This window comes from Pleurodeles waltl, chromosome 10 (genome assembly GCF_031143425.1).
Source record: "Pleurodeles waltl isolate 20211129_DDA chromosome 10, aPleWal1.hap1.20221129, whole genome shotgun sequence".
In the NCBI taxonomy this organism is placed as follows: domain Eukaryota; kingdom Metazoa; phylum Chordata; class Amphibia; order Caudata; family Salamandridae; genus Pleurodeles; species Pleurodeles waltl.
This window is the reverse complement of record NC_090449.1, coordinates 848,385,402-848,403,195: the sequence shown is the minus strand read 5'-3', so window position 1 is coordinate 848,403,195 and position 17,794 is coordinate 848,385,402. Positions and strand designations below refer to the sequence as shown.

The window sequence follows — 17,794 nt, the reverse complement described above, 5'->3', positions numbered from 1 at the left end:
CAAGATGGCTACTCCGTTGTTGAAAAGCTTACACCCTGAGGTGTTTACCTGAGGTCCTTTCTAGGAGGTATCGGTTAGTTTCTATATACATGTCTTGCTGTATACGTGGCTTGACCAGTTCATCTAAGTATCCTAGCCCTATTAGAAGTGTTGTACAATTATACACAGCATTATGACATGTAATCACATTACTGACTACTGGATGGTAACATGAACCAGTGACAGTAACATACAGAATATTAAGGACTAGTGACACAATTCTTCCTTTTAACTCATTGGCCTGTTGCAACAGATCTAAATGGTGAGGACTGGCACATAAGCCCATACTATCATGAGGACCCTTGGCCTACATGTACATTTATGTCTATTGCATGTTATGCTAAGCTGCAGATCTCAAATATAATGCAATATTTATTTACAACTTAGAGATGAACTCAGGAAGCCTTTTTAAGCACCAGGGGCCAGATGTAGGAAAGGATTTGCGAGTCGCAAACGGCAAAAATTGCCGTTTGCGAGTCGCAAATCACATTTTCCTATGCAGAAATGCATTTTGCGAGTCGGGACCGACTCGCAAAATGCATTTCCGAATCGCAAATAGGAAGGGGTGTTCCCTTCCTATTTGCGATTCGCAGTGGTATGCAATACCATTTGCGACCGCATATGCGGTCGCAAATGGTGTCGCAGTTACCATCCACTTGAAGTGGATGGTAACCCACTCGCAAATTGGAAGGGGTCCCCATGGGACCCCTTCCCCTTTGTGAATGGACCACAAAATATTTTTTCAGGGTAGGTAGTGGTCCAAGGGACCACTACCTGCCCTGAAAAAATACCGAAACTAAAGGTTTCGGATTTTTTTTTAAGTGCAGCTCGTTTTCCTTTAAGGAAAACGGGCTACACATAAAAAAAAAAACTGCTTTATTTAAAAGCAGTCACGAACATGGAGGTCTGCTGACTACAGCAGGCCTCCATGTTTGCGAGTGCCCATAGTCGGTATGGGGCCGCAATTTGCGACCCACCTCATTAATATTAATGAGGTGGGTCTTTGCGACCCCATACCGACTCGCAGACGGTGTCTGAGACACCGTTCTGCATTGCAAATTGCGACTTGCAATTTTCCTACATCTGGCCCCAGAAGAATAGCAATATGGAGAGAATGCAGAAAGAGTGCAGTATCCAAGTTTCAGTTTTTTAGAATTTTTAAATTAACATACATTGGTAATGATAGTCGGTATTTAAGATGGTGTGGTAAAATGATTGCAAACACCAATTCATAGTGCGTTTTAAATGTAAATGTCTTACCACCAGTCTTTTTGCACACAGAATAATAATTCTGATCACAGGATGATGTTTTCCAGCGACCGTTGACGTCCAGATACACACATGCCATTTTCGTTTCTGGCTCTCCTGAATCCCATCTTGTGTACCTTAACCTCCAGTTGTCAATCCATTTGTACTGACTATCAGTCTGAAATAATTTGTGATACAATTATATGGTTACTGAATTACAAGAGACAAATATCCATTTACTGTTTTAGGCCACATGATTTAATTGAGTACCTATGCCTAATTCTCAAAAAAACAGTTGCCCATCTATTTGATCTATTTTTGGCCTGGCGGAAAGACAGCTTTAGCTGTTTTGTCAGCCTCATATTTTCCAAAAATCATACAAAAATACATATATAGTCCTACATTACGAGTTTGGTGGGCCACTCGTATTGGCATCAGGCTGCCTGAACACAGCCCGCCCAATAAAGAGTTCACAGCATTTCTGCCCGCTGGCCCTGAGGTGAACAGGGCCTTAACATTGAAGCCGGCGCCTAATGGAGCCGGCGCCAATATGACAGTGCAGCGGGTGCAGCAGCACCTGTCGTGCTTTCCACTGCCCGAGAAAGCGTGACGGGGCTGTCCATGGGGACCCCTGAACTACCCCGGCACCCCTTTTCCACCAGCCTTTGCTACTGCCATGCAAATGATGGCAGAAACGGGACTCGTAATCCCCAGTACAGCGCTGCCCTGTAGGATTACAACCGTCAAGAGCTCCAGGCTGTCCGCTGGTGACAACCTATCCGTGGCGGCTCCGTCATGGTCATAATGTCGCTGTCGGACCACCACTTTGGCGGCGGTCTAACGGCGACCGTGACCCTGGCGCATAATGAGGGGCATAGTGGCTTCCAACCAACACTCTTTCACTGTGGGTCTCTTGACATATCACTCAAATTATATTCCCTCCCACCCTTGCAAAAGGAATAGATCTACAGACCCGCCCACTCCAGCCATTGGATGCTTTTACTTTGAGTGACTGCATTTTTCCATCGCACATATAAACATATATAACTAAAAAATATCTCCTCAAGAATAGGCATTGCACTTCCCAAAGACTGATAATCCCTGTGTATAATAGAGGTTCGTCAACTGTTCCCAGAACTCTCAAGAAACTTATTGTACATTATGATGTTGATTCCTCACTATAAACCATTGCCTAGCTGCTGGGATTTGGATCGAATTCTCATAGTGTATGTGGATAGAAACCACCACCACAATAGTGCCGGCAGTCAGCTTGCAGAAAACAAGAAAATGAGTTATCTAATCACACTTGCTCAGACCAGTGAACAAAAGGTTCCTATACATAGTAGGGTGTAATCACAAACTTTAATAAAAATATAAAAATCAGCAAATGTATCTGAACATTTGGCTCATTATTATGAACCAGCTTGTGCAAATAATCCTATATATAACAAGCACAAATGATTACAAAAGCAAAAGTTTGTATGCAAATGTATATATTAAAGCCACAACCATCAGCTTGATGCAGGTCACTTGAAGCAGCTCCATCTGACTTGAGCTGGACCTCTATTAAAAACAAGCAGAACTGTAGCTTTATGAAAATATTTCAGTGCTTTTCCATTTCACTTGAGAGGGTACTTAGTAATGACTAGTAGAACTGCAGCTTCATGATAGAATTTCAATGCTTTTGCATCTGAATAAAAAGTGAGTTCTGGTAACGCCTTGAGGAACTCTAGTTCTGTGAATTAATTTTGATGATTTAGCATTTGACTTGAGAGGGCCCTCTAGTAATGACTTCAGGAATTGCAGGTTTGCCTATGGAGGTCATTCACTGTAATCGTATTGAATGACCTCTGGAGCACATATTACGCAAGGTGAGAGGGGCACATGGACATCTCCCCAAGCCTAATAAGGCCCCAAGATACCTATCACCTGTGGCCAGCATTTTATACAAGGAGAGGGGTATGTGTTTTCCTCCTCCCTGCACCTAATAAAGCCCCGGGGTCCGCATGCCCTAGGGCCCCAGTTGTTATCTGAGGAAGGAGGTGTGTGGCCCCCTTCCCTGAGCCTATTTAGCCCTTGGGGACCCCATCTCCAGGGTCTAAAATGTATCAAAAGAGGAGAGGATGTGTGGCACCCTCCCTAAGCCTTAAAAAGGCCCTGGGGGCCACATATCTGGGGCTGTGATACAAATGGCCATATGGCCTTTAGAGACCCCGAAGACCCTATCCTCTGGGGCTCACTAAGTGACTGTGTCCTGGGGAGCCCACCTTCAGGACACAGTAACTTCCCTGCCTGCAATAGTGCGGGCAGGAAACATGTGTTTGCTCCCGTCTGGTGGGAGCACTCTCACCAAATGGAAGCAAACACTTAGGGGGTGATTTTACCTTGGCGGACGGCGGAGGCCGTCCGCCAAGGTACCGCCGTGAAATGACCGCACCGCGGTCAAAAGACCGCGGCGGCCATTTAAACATTTCCGCTGGGCCGGCGGGCGCTCTCCGAAAGAGCGCCCGCCGGCCCAGCAGAAATGCCCCTGCAACGAGGACGCCGGCTCAGAATTGAGCCGGCGTAGTTGCAGGGGTGCGACGGGTGCAGTTGCACCCGTCGCGTATTTCAGTGTCTGCAAAGCAGACACTGAAATACTTTGCGGGGCCCTCTTACGGGGGCCCCTGCAGTGCCCATGCAATTGGCATGGGCACTGCAGGGGCCCCCAGGGGCCCCGCGGCACCCCCTACCGCCATCCTGTTCATGGCGGGTTTCCCGCATGAACAGGATGGCGATAGGGGGTGTCTGAATCCCCATGGCGGCGGAGCGCGCTCCGCCGCCATGGAGGATTCAATGGGGCAGCGGTAAACCGGCGGGAGACCGCCGGTTTACCCTTTCTGACCGCGGCTGAACCGCCGCGGTCAGAATGCCCTCGGGAGCACCGCCAGCCTGTTGGCGGTGCTCCCGTGGTCGGTGTGACCGCCAGGGTCAGAATGACCCCCTTAGTCTGCTCCCAGCCAGCAGGAGATTTAAAAATGCTCCTGCTGCCTGGGAGCAGACTTTTTTTCTGTGTCCTTTCTTGTACTGATGGGGGAGGTAAATAACACATATATTGCTCCCGCATAGAAGGAGCATGCAAAAAGCAGTTGCTCTCTCTGGGCGGGAGCAATGCTGGCTCCCACACAATGCGGGGAGCTGACTGGGTCCTGGGGCTCTGCCTGGAGCCCCCTACATGTTGGTTTGGTGGGTGCCCTGGTTGGGCACTGCAGCATCCACCTATAATTGATGTGGTCCCCAGTGCAAAAATAGGCTCAGGAAGGGGGGCCATGTCACCTCCCTTATCTTTTAAAAAGGTACAGACCTGAAGGATTGGGTCTCCTCCCCTTTTATTTCAATTTCTGCCCCAGAGCTTGGGCTTCCTGGGGCTTAAATTAAGGTGAGTGAGGCTGTGTTCCCCCTCCACCTTTTTATTAAATCTGGCCCTTGGGGATGAGGTCCCCAAGAAGGCTCATGGAGGAGGGCTACTCCCCCTTCACATTGTTTTTGCTTCTGATAAGGCTTGGGGAGGGGGGCTCACAATCCCTCCCCTTATAATTCGGCCCATGAGGATGTGGTCCCCAAGTCTATTAGGGCTTCATGAGGGGTGGCAAACAGGCCCCCTCCAATTTTTTGTTGAATTGGACCCCAGGGGATGGGGCCCATGGGACCTATGAAGGCTTGAAATTCTGCCTGTATGCTCCCTCCAATTAATAAATATGTTTTCGCCCCAGAGAGGGTCAGGATACAATATACTGAGTTGCCAAAGGCAGTGCATTGCATGGGGTTGGAAGCCTGCTGGGGGAGGGGGTTGGGTGGCGTCATTCGATGGTTCACAGGGCCTAACCGCGGGCCAGGCCCCCTGGCCTACACTCTGCTGCACACAGCTGAAGGCAGTGCGCAGTTCAGGGTTGGCAGTCTGCAAAGGGGTTGGCCCTGTGGTCAACTATCCCGCTGCACATGTTCGAAGGTTCTGCACAGCATGCGGTCAGCTGCCTCTTTGCTGCCTTTTGTTCAGAGTTGGATGCTGTGTATCCTTTTGTGCATTACTGCCTTCACTAACCTTGAAAGTTGCTTGGTTAGAAAATGGTCTAGGTACGGTGAACAAACTTTGCTTAGAGCAAGCGTAGCCAGTTAGAGATCATGGCATGAATATGTGGCAATAACTGCTATCACTATTGTTAGCACACTTTGCATGCTTTGCATCTCAGAGATTTTGTAAATGGAGTCTCTTTTACCATGCTTTTTCTTAGACAAATCTAATGATATGTTTCTACACATCCCAAACTACAATCTTTCACCCTTAGAGGCTTTATTAAGTGATCCGAAAAAAAGCCCTCTCCTGATCTTGCATAGCTGCTGCAGGTCAACCGAAAGCAAAGCAGAACGTATGCAGTTCTGCGCCACTGACTATGGAACATGCTTTTTCTGAGCCTGAGCAATCAGATCCACCTTCTAGCTTTTAGAAGTAAACTTAAAATTATTTTTTTCAGATAATTGGGTATGTTGGTGGAACACCTTAATTGAACACTTACGCCCACTTTTCTGTTTCAGATTTTAGGTGCACAATTCATGTGAGGAAAGACATTGGGTATGTCTGTAAATACTATAGGGTGAAATTATTCACAATGTGTGGACAGATGTAGTTGCGGCCTATCCCTGTTTTTTTCGCCTTTGTGGACATGACACTTGTTGGACAACTGAATGTGCTTCATGTGTTTTTCTTTTGTTGTGTCAGCAGAGTGAAAAACTGCAGCAAAAGGTCCCTCAAGTCATAACCTGCTAGGTGCAGCACATAGTGTAGGTAATTGTGTTGATGTGCACCTAGCTGTGCCTAGAAATGGTAAACTGTAGGTTAGTTAGCTGACCTGCAAGAATTTCGATATATTGTAGAGAAGAATGGTTTATTGCCTCTTTTATAAGAAGTTGTGTGTGTTAATGAAACCAGAACAGATTAGAGCTGAAACTTTATGAAGCCCTGCGTGGCTCGTAAGCTTTCAGTGAAAGAACATGATGACATGTTTGAAGGAGGAGCTAATACATTGCTTGCAAGATGGCTGGAAATGTATAAACAAAGCCACACAAGTCTACTTAGTGCTCAAATCTCCTCATAGCACAAGATAGGATAGAACAGTGTAGCTGAACGAATGTAGCATGAAACAGACAATCCAAACGTACATTGTATATTTCCTAGCCCTTCTGACTTCAGGAAGAAGCAAAAGCACTTTGATAAAGAAAGCACATTGCAATACCTGCTGACAATGTGATGTTTTGATAAAGTCATCTGAGGTGTGAAAGGTTCTGCAGGAACAAATGATATTTAAGGCTGCTGTTTTTGCATTTAGTTGAGATTTGATGTGGGCATGATCCAAAAAACAGGGCCATAATTATCAAAGTTTTCTTTTGCTCTGTGCCACGCAGGGTAATACAAAGGCGAGGAACACCTAGATGAGATTTACCAAGCCACGCAAGGCCACCTTGTGTGGTCCTGCAGTGCTTGGTAAATATGGAGTAATGCAAGGCAGTGCAAATTGCCTTGCGTTACTCTGTCCCAGGGAGGCATTCTATGGGTGAAGCCTGTGTGGTCCCATGCACCTATTATTGTGCAGAACATGTAGAAAGAGGAACATTTTCTTTCCTGCACAAAAACCTTTCTTCCTATAATGCAGGCACCATTGCACCATAGTGCAAGGGTGTCTGTGATGGCACTAGGCAGCCAAACTGCACCAGTGCAAGTAGAGAGCAGGAATACACCATATCTTGATTGATATGGTGCACTCCTGCCCTCTCTCTACCATGCAGCAGAGTGCAGCACAGCAAGTTGCCTTGCTGACTTACCTGAAAAATATACCCACAATATATAACCCCGCTGCTCCTTTGGATGTTGACAAAGATCTACAGATTGGACTTTTTGAACTGTTAGGGAAGTCTTGGCTTGTTTCTTGTTTTCTTCTCTAATTTTTACTATCCAGAATGCAATTTATTTACATCATAGAATTGCTCTGTTCATAAATGCTTATCCAACCTTCCTTCAGAGTGTTGTGCTTTAAAACAAAGACCTCTGTGCTGATCTAGTGGGACACATATCAAAGATTGCATAACTGGCACTAAAATAGTTGTGCTGCAACTATAAAGGACTTGTAGGATGTATTACATGCCTGGCAGCATATGGACACTAATGGGATGTGTCCTCCATTAGGACACAATGATTACCACATAAGATGAGGTTTTACCTCATTGTTGCTTTTGTGGATGTGTTACTCTAAGATTGCTTCTTTTGACAAGCCATGTAGACCTACTAAGTGGATGCTTTGAAACAGAACACAACTAAAGCTTTTGGATCCCGGGGGAGCTCACCCCTGATCTGCTTCCAATTTGCGTTTATCTGCTTTGAATGTTCTTACAGTATTCTTTCTGAGACTCATCTATGGAACCTCCCATTTGTCGTGAACCAAGGGCTGTTTGGGAATTGAAGAGAACCTGCTCAGAAAGGCTGGACTGCCTCCCACACAATAAACGTTCCTCTGACCACAGGAGTTTTGCTGCCCTAGAATTTTGAAAACTCCAAGAGCAATGCAGTCAGGGCTGACTGGGAGAAACAGTGGATTTTGGAACATGTCAAAAGTTGTGCCTGTCTGTGCTTTCCACCAGTGTACAAGTCTACTATAAGTGATGGCCCTCAAGAGTAAGGTTTATCCATTTGTAATCAGGAAGCAGCTCTGCAATATCAGTTGGAAAAGACATCAGACTAGGACTTCATGTTGCTTTTCTAATCAAGGCTTGGACAAAGTCTAGCATATCATGAAGGCCTCAAGACCCTGTCTCATTCTGGGAGGACCGGCCTGTCCTTTCCTAGAAGTTTAAAGGATCTACCTGTTACTGAAAGCAAGTGGGGTTGGTTCAAGCCTGCTTGGAGATAGCTTGAATCGAAGAATTTGGTGTAGACAGCACAAATCCATGGCCTGGTAGCTTGGTGGCTGAATGCGTCCTCTGTAAGGGCCTGTGTTTGACCTCATGGTCAGAGGTTCAAATCCTGGCGGGTCCCCTCAGTCAATCCTTCTGAGGTCAATAAAATGAGTACCACTGAGTTGGGTAACAATAAACATCTGTTCTTTAGCGCCAAGATACTCTTCTGAGTGAACATGCGCTTTACAAATAATTGATATGTTATGTGTCTGTTAATTTCTCCAAAATGCACCCAATGCTGCTTTTTGTGCTTGTGAGGGGGGTCATGATGTGGCTCCTATTTTGCTGTGCAAGCCTGGGCATCTCTTCTCTTAGTTTGTCATTTGGTTTATTTTCCCTTGGAGACAAAGTAGCCAGTAAGGCTTCTCTTTTCTAATTGGTGCAATGCTGGCTGAAATGCTGTAATATCTCTACTCTCCACCAGGCTGCTAGTGAAGTTTCATTTTTAGAGAGATGAGAGGGGCATTAACTGTACTGACAGGAACATGTTATAACTACTCTGCATGCCTAATAATCCAAACTATTGGACGACCAAGCACCATGGACCATGCTTGGCTTCACGACCTGTAGAGTGCATGGTATTGGTTGAAATTGAGACACACATGTTTCCAGCTCTTGAGATCACAATGTTTCGTAGTTGAAAACTTTGAATATGTATTGGAAAATGTCTTTAGACTGCATGGATCTCTATCTTAAAAATATGTTATACAGCTTCAAACACTTTTAGGTATAAAGCAACCATGAATTTCCAATCAAATTGTGGGAACTTTTCTTTGAACTCATGTAGACTCTGTATAGTCTTTTAGGTATAAAGCAGCAATGAATTTCCAATCAAATTGTGGGAACTTTTCTTTGAACTCATGTAGACTCAGTCTAGTCTAGTCTAGACTCCAGGATTTATAAAGCTCATGGTTGCCCAAATAGTTCTTCCCAGCACTGAGCAGAGAACAGGAGTGAAGATATATTGTTATTCAAACAGGAATGTTTAAAAAAAAAATCTGAATGAGAGTATGGATTCCGTCTTCCTTATCTGTAAATGTAGGGCATTCTACAGCCTAGGAACAATGAAGGCAAAAGATCAGCCGCCGGGTCTTACTCTGTTGAATCTAGAGACAGCAAGATGTTGTGGGGTAGAAGACCGTAAAGATCTCAGGGGTGATGATTTGTCAGAAGGCTTTGGATCATTGTGGATCATTGTGGTTCCTTTGTTGTGCATTGCTCTGGTGCCAAACAGAGCACTTTGAAATCTACTCTCTTTTGCACCGGGAACCAGTGCAAAGAGGTTCTGTGAGCTGTTACTGATTGAAACGTGGGGATGTTCAGCACTGTGCGTACTGCCACATTTGTATCATTTGCAGCCTTTCACTGACTGGTTTGGGACTGCCTAGGTATAAGGTATTTCAGTAGTTAAGGCATGACATGATCAGACCTTGTGCTAGAATTCAACGTGTGGAGTCTGGCAGCCACCTCAGTAATCTCCTGAGACTGTGAAGAAGGCCAAAACAGGTGGTCATCATTCCGTCACTTGTGTTGCCATGGTGAGTCACTCATCAATCCAGATCCCAAGACTTTTCACCTCTTCCTTTGGGGCAGGTTTACTGCCCATGCACACAGGCCAGATTAGGTCTAACCCCTATGCAGGTTTTTTTCCTACTACCAGCACTTATGTTTTACCTCCATTTAATATGAGGGTACTGGCAGCCATCCAGTTCACTTCATGATTCAGACAGGGCAGAGGCAGTGTCCGTCTGATGTGAAAGACATGATAATTTGGGTGTCGTTTGCATATGAATTTGCAGTAAAGCCATACTTTTTGATCTCAGCCAAATGACTGACGTAAATGTTAAAATGGGGCTGGGAGAAGACCCTTGTGGTACACCACAATCCCAGGAGAAAATATTGTTTATCTTCTTCAACAACTTGAACGGTTCTCTTTTGCAGGAAGGTCGCTAGCCACATTAGTGTGTTTCAGAAATTCCTCTCTTGAAAAGTTTAGGATGAGACATCATGTCAAAAGCGACACTCAAATCCAAGGGAATGACAGCCGCAGATTCTTCATTATCTAAGAAAGCCCTTAGTTCTTGGGAGGGCACTAAAAGTACTGTCTCAGTACTGTTTCCTGCTCTAAACCCAGTTTGGGAGAGGTATAGAATGTTATTTTCCTCTAACTAGCAAGCCAAGATTTTATTAACAAATGTTTCCACAACCTTACATGGGCCTGACAATTGGGGACTGTGCAATAAATTTCAATTATTAGTAGATTGGCATATGCCTTTTTCAATAGTGTCTTTATTTTAGGATGTTTCCATGATGCAGGTACAGTACCTGAGTTAAGGGAGAAGTCACAAATATTGGTAAGGTGCGTGTGATTGATTTATCTCACTTTAACAAAATATCTGGAGGGGCTGGATCAATAGGTGACCCTGATCTGAGGGTGAAAGAATTTCTGAGGTGTCTTTAACCGTCATCTCTGGGAAAGTGCACAGTTTCCCTTGAGTTAACTGGTCTGTCAATATGGGCCCTTTGTCTCCTCTAAGGGCATGATGGAAGCTGTTAAAGTTTTCAAGGAAAACATTGGATTTTACATTGTAACGTTTTTCTGATGGTGGGGTACTATTGGTGTTCCTAGGGATTGCCATTAGGTGGTTTACTATGTCATAAATTTATTTTGAAGAGTGTGGGGCATTCTCAATTTTTGTTACAAAATATCTAGTTCTGGCATTACAAATTGCTACTCTTTTCTAGGAGAGTTTCTGTTGGACTTTTTTCCTTACGCAGGGTTATCCCCAGTCTTTTTGCTTCCTTCCTCCTGGTTTTTCTGACCTCTCGCTGTTGGCTCTAGGACTCTGAGCACTTTATCACTGCTGACCAGTGTTAAAGTGCAGGTGCTCTCCCATCTAAAGTTGGTATGATTGGCTTGTACCTAATTGGCATACTTAACTTACCTATAAGTCCCTTGTATAGTGGTATCTCTATACCCAGGGCCTGTAAATTAAATACTACTAGTGGGCCTGCAGCGCTGCTTGCGCCACCCACGGAAGTAGACTTTCAACATGTCTCAGGCTTGCTAGCGCAGGGCCTGTGTGCGCAGTTTTCTGCCACAGGGACCTGGCATCTAAATTTACTTGCTAGGCCCAGAACTCCCCTTTTACTACATGTAAGTCACCCCTAAGGTACGCCCTAGCTAGCCATATGGGCAGGGTGCCACGTATGTAGAAAGGCAGGACATGTGCCAGGTTGCGTGGCCTGTCCTGGTAGTGACAAACAGCCTAACTTGGTGTCTCACTGCTGTGAGTGCTGCCTTCTCAAAGGATTGCATTAGAATTGCCCTGCCTTATGTGTAAGGGGTATTGTCTGATTTATGAGGGGTAGCATAGGTGTGTTTGGTATGGTTGTGATAATAAATGGTGATTACTGGTGTGGGTGTATCTTTTATTACTATCATAGAAATGGCACTTCTAGAAAGTGCACATTTATCTGTGCTTATGACTCTGGTGTTTTGCAGCTTGACTCCAATCCACGTCTGGGCACAGTGACAGTTGGAGCTTTGTTCATACTTTTCAGACAGCCTGTACACAGGGAGGGTGGAGGTGTGGCAGAGTTGCATCTGCATACTGAATAGTCTTCCTGGGCTGAGAGAAGGGAGAGGCGGGCACACCTACATTTGTGAAGGCTGTGCCTTGGCCTCACACAATAGGGTCGTTAACCCCCCACTGATGTTTGGAGCCTGTGCTGAAAGGAGAGAGGGGGCACTCCCAGAACCAGTTGTAACTGGCTGGAACCTCCTCTCCCTACCATTGCAAAACATTGTAAGGACTGAGTATAAGTATAGGGGAATTTTCCCCACAATGGGGAGATTCTTGAAACATCCTGGAACTAGATACAGAAATGCTGCAAGGACTCACCAGGGACCACCATGGACTGCTGCTGCTGTGCTGACCTGTGACCTGCTTGGTCACTGTGAAGGACTTGCCACTTGCTGCCTTTTCCTTGTGCTGGCCTGTTGCTGGGCCCCTCCACATGTGGGCATTTTCTGGTAATTTTGCTCCTCAGGGGCAGGGTGCTGTGGCCCCTGACCCCTGCATCCACCCTGAAGCACGAGGGGTCCTTTACCTTTTTCTTTGCTGAAATTAAGCGCTTGGGAAAGCGCTCTGTGGGGGATTTGGTAAGCGCTTGGAAGCGCTTTCCCCTTGCTGGTGTGCTACAAAAATGTTGACTTTCGTTGCATGGCCAAGGAAATCACTGCCGCAGCCGGGCCAAAGGGGATGGCTCGAGCGCTTGTCAGAGTGCACCTCACGCTGCCCAGGAACTTCACTGCAGCAGGCAGACCATTCATTCACTCGAGCGCGTCGGAGCGCGCTGTGTACTAACCCTGGGGCACTCCAGGAGAGGGAGAGGAGCCGGCGCTCACTGGCCCTGGGCGATCTGACGATCTAGGTAGTGCCCCCGGGGTACCCACGGCTCCCCTGTTGTCAAGGAGACCAGTGCGACCCGGGAGGCACAAGAGCAGCTCCAGAGAGGAGCCCAAAACGTGAGGGAGAGGGGCAGCTTCTCCCTGCTCGGCACCAGCAGCCGCACCGAGGACGAGGGCGGCTTCCCCCCACTTCGTAGGATTCGGGGAAGGCTCGGGGAGCGCCCCCTTCCCCAGTCTCTGCGGTAGGAGCAGGACGCTCCATTTTCAGTTACACTTCGGTCATTTTCTACTCGGAAGGAAGATCTCAACGGAGGCCCCCTTCGGTTTGCCCCTGCTTGTGTTTGGGCCTCGCCTGGCCCCCACCCCGAGGACAGGGTGTGGGGAGGTGGAGGCAGGTCCCCATTTAAATTATGGGTCCCCGGAGGGGCCCATTTTTGGAAAGGAGAGGGTGCCTACCGCCCCTCTCCCCCAGGAGCACTGTGTGGCCCCCGTGGTGAGCGCAGAAGCGCCAGGGGCCCCCTCATGCTCTCTTAGACACTGGAGGTGCCTTTATCATCTACCAGGTATTTCTAAGTGACAATGTATATACCAAAAGTTCTTATTAGAGACTTTATTGTTTTATATGTTGCCTACCTGTTTTATGATGTTTTTATACATGTGTGCAAGAGTTCCTTTTAAGGACATGCTTGCTAATATGTTTTTCTAACTTGCCATATCTTTTCTAGTGTTACTACTATGGGCGTTTTATGATATTCTTATGACAAGTGCTTTGGTGTAATAACGTGTTTCCTGACTACTGCTTATGTGCAGAATACTGAGTAACCTGTGTGTTATGTATAAGTTTTCAGAGTAACTAATGTGTAACGTTCTGACAACTGCTAAGGTAGCAGGATAGTACTGATATGTGATGTTTGGTCTGATAATTGTGTTGTGTACAATACAGTATATTTTCATATAATCTGGTGTTGTGTTTCCTTTGTGGTGGGGTTATTGCATCACGTGTGTTGTGTGTGTTGTGCAAACGCTTTACATATTGCCTCTGGCATAGGCCTGACTGCTCGTGTCAAGCTACCAAGTGGGTGAGTATGGGTTATCTTGGACGTGTAACTCCCTTGCCCTGACTAGAGTGGGTAAGTTCTGCCTGGCTGAGGTGCATACCCTAACCAACCAGAAACCCCATTTCTAACAGTTTCATGGCCCCATCATAGTTTTTCCTCTAAGCTCTTTCTAATCTCGTAGTGTTGTGCTACTTGTTATAATAATGTCATGATTGGAATACAGTGTTAAATGACATAGAGTGTGTTCTGTGACATAGCTTGTGTTCGGTCGGATGGCGGAGTTCGTGAGGAGAAGTTGCAGCGGCGATACGTAACAGACCTGTTTCCCGTTCATACTGTTTATCTCAATAAAAGATATTCATACAATGATTGTGGAAGACCTCATAGTTCCAGGAAGACAGAAGGAGATGCATAACAATTTGGCGACGAGCAGGACAAATTTGCACTATACAGGAGAGAAGAAAAGATGAAAAGGAATTGTTGACGATTGCACTGTGGTCGAATGAAGAGGACATCAGCTCGCAGAGTGATCGCAGGTGAATGGACCAAAAAAAAAGAGAATTAAAGGATTACTGAATTAGGTGAGCACTTTTCAGAGAAACGGTGGTGACGCGCATCTTTTAAAGACCTGTGCATGCAGCATGAAGTATTATCTTGTGCATTGCATGTGTCAGAACGCTTATGCATGAGGGAGGATATGTGCAGGTCACGCAACGTGACATACAGGTCACGCGACGTGACCCAACAAGGAGGCCTTCTTAAATGTAGGGAGGAAATTCACAATAAGGTGAAGGATTAACAGAGAACAGAAAATAGCTGATTATTTTTAACAACATTTAAGCGGTTATAAATAAAATTTTACCCATATAAATATTATAAAATGGCACAACAGAATTTTACAATTAATCCCCCACAAGTATTTTGGGTGTCAGGATCTGAACCCCAATAATATCGATAGAATGGAAAGAATATTGTAATGATTATATTGAAGCTGTGGATGAAAATGTGTGATATGAAAAAGAACAAAAGAAAAGGATCTTATTACATTCTCTAGGATCATTAGGACTTAAAAGTTATACTGGGATGCCTAAGTGATAAGTGGTGATATCAGTATATTTGAGGCAGTTTTAAAAGATTTGGACACTTATTTTACACCTAACCTGTGCATGGGCATATTAAGGTACAACATTTTTCATCGAAACAAAAACAAAGATGAAACAGTGGACAACTTTGTGGCTGAGTTGAAGAAATTAGCCATAGATTGTAAATTTGGAAATTTACATGTTGAGTTGTTAAGGGATCAGTTAGTCATGCACACAAATAATGTCACCACACAAGAAAGATTGTGGATCAAAGGAGAGGTGTTAGCAATTATTTGAAAAGCTGAAACATCAGGAAGATGTGCTACGGAGCTGAAGCATTCGGAGATAGATTCAGAAAATGTGTACATGGTGCAAAGTGGAAAACATAGGACACAAACAGATGATGAAAAATACGTACCAAAGGAAAGAAAATGGGAGAGGACAGAAGATGTTATCGGTGTGATAGCAGAGAGCATCTTGCATGCAGTAAAAGTTACCCTACAGTGAAACAAAAATGCAGAAATTGTGGAATTGTGGGACATTTTGCTAAGGTGTGTAGAAAGAAGAGAAACAAGGTTAATTGAATTCTGGAAGGAAACAGTCCTGAAGTGAGTGAAATGGAATGGGAAAGTTCTAAAGGTGACTGTATCCAAAGTGTACAAGATAATTTTGTATTACACATAAGAGAAGGAAGATCCTTAAATAAATCGCTGTGCGATATGATAATAGGAGGGTTAAAAATGACCATGTATGCTGACTCTGGATCGCCATTTACTATTGTGAGCAAAGATGTATGGAACAAAGACTTTAAGGAGAGGATTGGTTCACAATTAACACCATCGGACATAGCTGCAGAGTTTCACTGGTGAACAGATTGACATTCTAGGATACAGATGGTTAGACTTCTCCTTTAAGAGCAGGAAGGCAAGAGAAAAGCTGTATGTAGCTAAACAAGGCCCATCAGTTCTCAGATGGGAACTTACATATTATTTTAGATCCTAATAGTTCAGAAAACGTTCTAATACTGGACGATGGATTTTTGTTAGCCGAAGCAATGATGAACACATTTCCCCAAAAAATCGGGTTTACTAAAAAAAATCTGAGCACAGCATTGTGCTATAAGGAAATGCAGTACCAAAGATACATAAAGCAAGGATGATTCCTATAACAATCAGAGAAGAAGTGGTGAAGGAGTTGGAGAAGTTTGTGGAACGTGATGTAATTGAACCTATTGAAAGATCAAAATGGATTTTGCCTGTAGTCATAGCGTGTAAAAGCAATGGGAACATTTGTCTTTGTGTTGATTTACGCTATGTGAACAGTAACATTGTTATAGATCACTTTCTTCTTCCAAATATCACGGAAATGGTGGGATCTCTTAAAAGAGCTAAATGGTTCTCCACGTTGGACCTGTCGGCGGCTTATCATCAAATAGCTCTCATACCTGAATCTAGGGGATTTACAGCATTCATCACACCGTTTGGTTGCTATCAATTCAAACGCATGCCGTTTGGATTGGCAATGGCGGCCGCAGTGTTTCAACGGCTGGTGAACAATTTATTTGGAAAAAAAGAAGGTGTGAGATTCTTCCAAGATGATATATTGGTGTTCGAGGTGGACGGAGAGGAGTATGATGAGACGTTGAGAGCAGTGTTTGAGACACTTGAGAGTGTGGGGTTGACCACTGAATTGAGTAAATATAAATTCACTGAAAAGAGTGTGTGTTATTTTGGTCATGTAAGTAGTCAAGAGGGAATTAGACCCAAACCTTCCTTGGTGGAAACAAATATGGGCACCTTGGCACCAGTAGATAAAGATGATGTAAGATCATTTTTGGGAATGGTAGAGTATTGTGCAAAATATATTCCTCATCAAGGGGCCATGCACCATAACATTAGACGATTGTGCCATATCATGGATGCAATGTCAGGGGAGACAGGACATCCAGTGGCTGTCTCTCTAGACTTTGAAAAGGTGTTTGATACCTCGGGTTGGTCATATTTAACGCAGGTCCTCTGGCGATTTGGGCTGGGTCTAAACTCTCTGCGTTGGCCGACACTGTTATACACTGCCTCACGGGCGTGGGTGCGCACATGCACCCAGATTTCTCAACCCTTTCCTATACAACGGGGTACACGCCAGGGTTGCTCTCTTTCGCCAGTGTTATTTGCCCTAGCAATGGAACCCCTGGCAATATGTCTCCGAAACAGAGGATTTGACTGGGGAATCCAGATGATTCGTCAGTGGCACATTACTTCACTGTATGCGGACGATGTTCTGATATACCTGAGGGACACGGAGGGCGCGCTCCCAGATCTTTTTGACCTGCTGGATGGGTTTGCTGAGGCATCAGGCTTCCTGGTGAACTGGGGGAAATCCAGTGTTTTCCCACTGCGAGCTGCGGATAGCCCTCAATCTGTCCACTTGGGTGGCGGGCGACTTCCTTGGTCCAGGGGACTCTCCGATACCTGGGGATGCATATATATATCACACTGAGGCTGATCTACTTGAGGGCAACCATGGCAGAGCTTTGACATCACTACGCCACTCCCTCTCCTTCTGGACACGACTCCCCCTGTCTCCCATGGGAAGAGCGTCTATAGCTAAGATGCTGGTGCTGCCCCGACTTTTATATTTTTTCATGGCACTGCTGGTCATCCCACTATAAACCTTTTTTCGAACATTGAGAAGCTTATTAACAGAGGGTATCTGGGTCAAGGTCGGAAAAGGGTATCCCTTAATGCACTCCAGGAACCAGTTCAAGAGGGAGGAATGGCGGTCCCTGACATGGAACGCTATTTTGCAGCAGCGCAACTACAGTGGCCCATGCGCTGGATAGTGACCAGACGATGGAAGGGGATATAGTGTGGCCCGCTCTGGGTGAGAGAGGGGTGCTTGAATGGCTGCTGGACCACGACATCCTGATCCCGGCCTACTTATGTGAATGGCACGATCGGTATGGAAGCGAT

At 45.4% G+C, this 17,794-nt stretch overlaps 1 protein-coding gene across 1 annotated transcript in view; it reads right to left on the bottom strand.

Moving 5' to 3' along the window:
* MRC1 (mannose receptor C-type 1) overlaps window positions 1–17,794 on the bottom strand; it is a 705,818-nt gene that overhangs the window by 70,251 nt on the left and 617,773 nt on the right. The window contains exon 25 of the mRNA XM_069211541.1: window positions 1,300–1,465. Within this exon, the coding sequence (XP_069067642.1) occupies window positions 1,300–1,465 (166 nt within the window). The remainder of the gene's footprint in view (window positions 1–1,299; window positions 1,466–17,794) is intronic.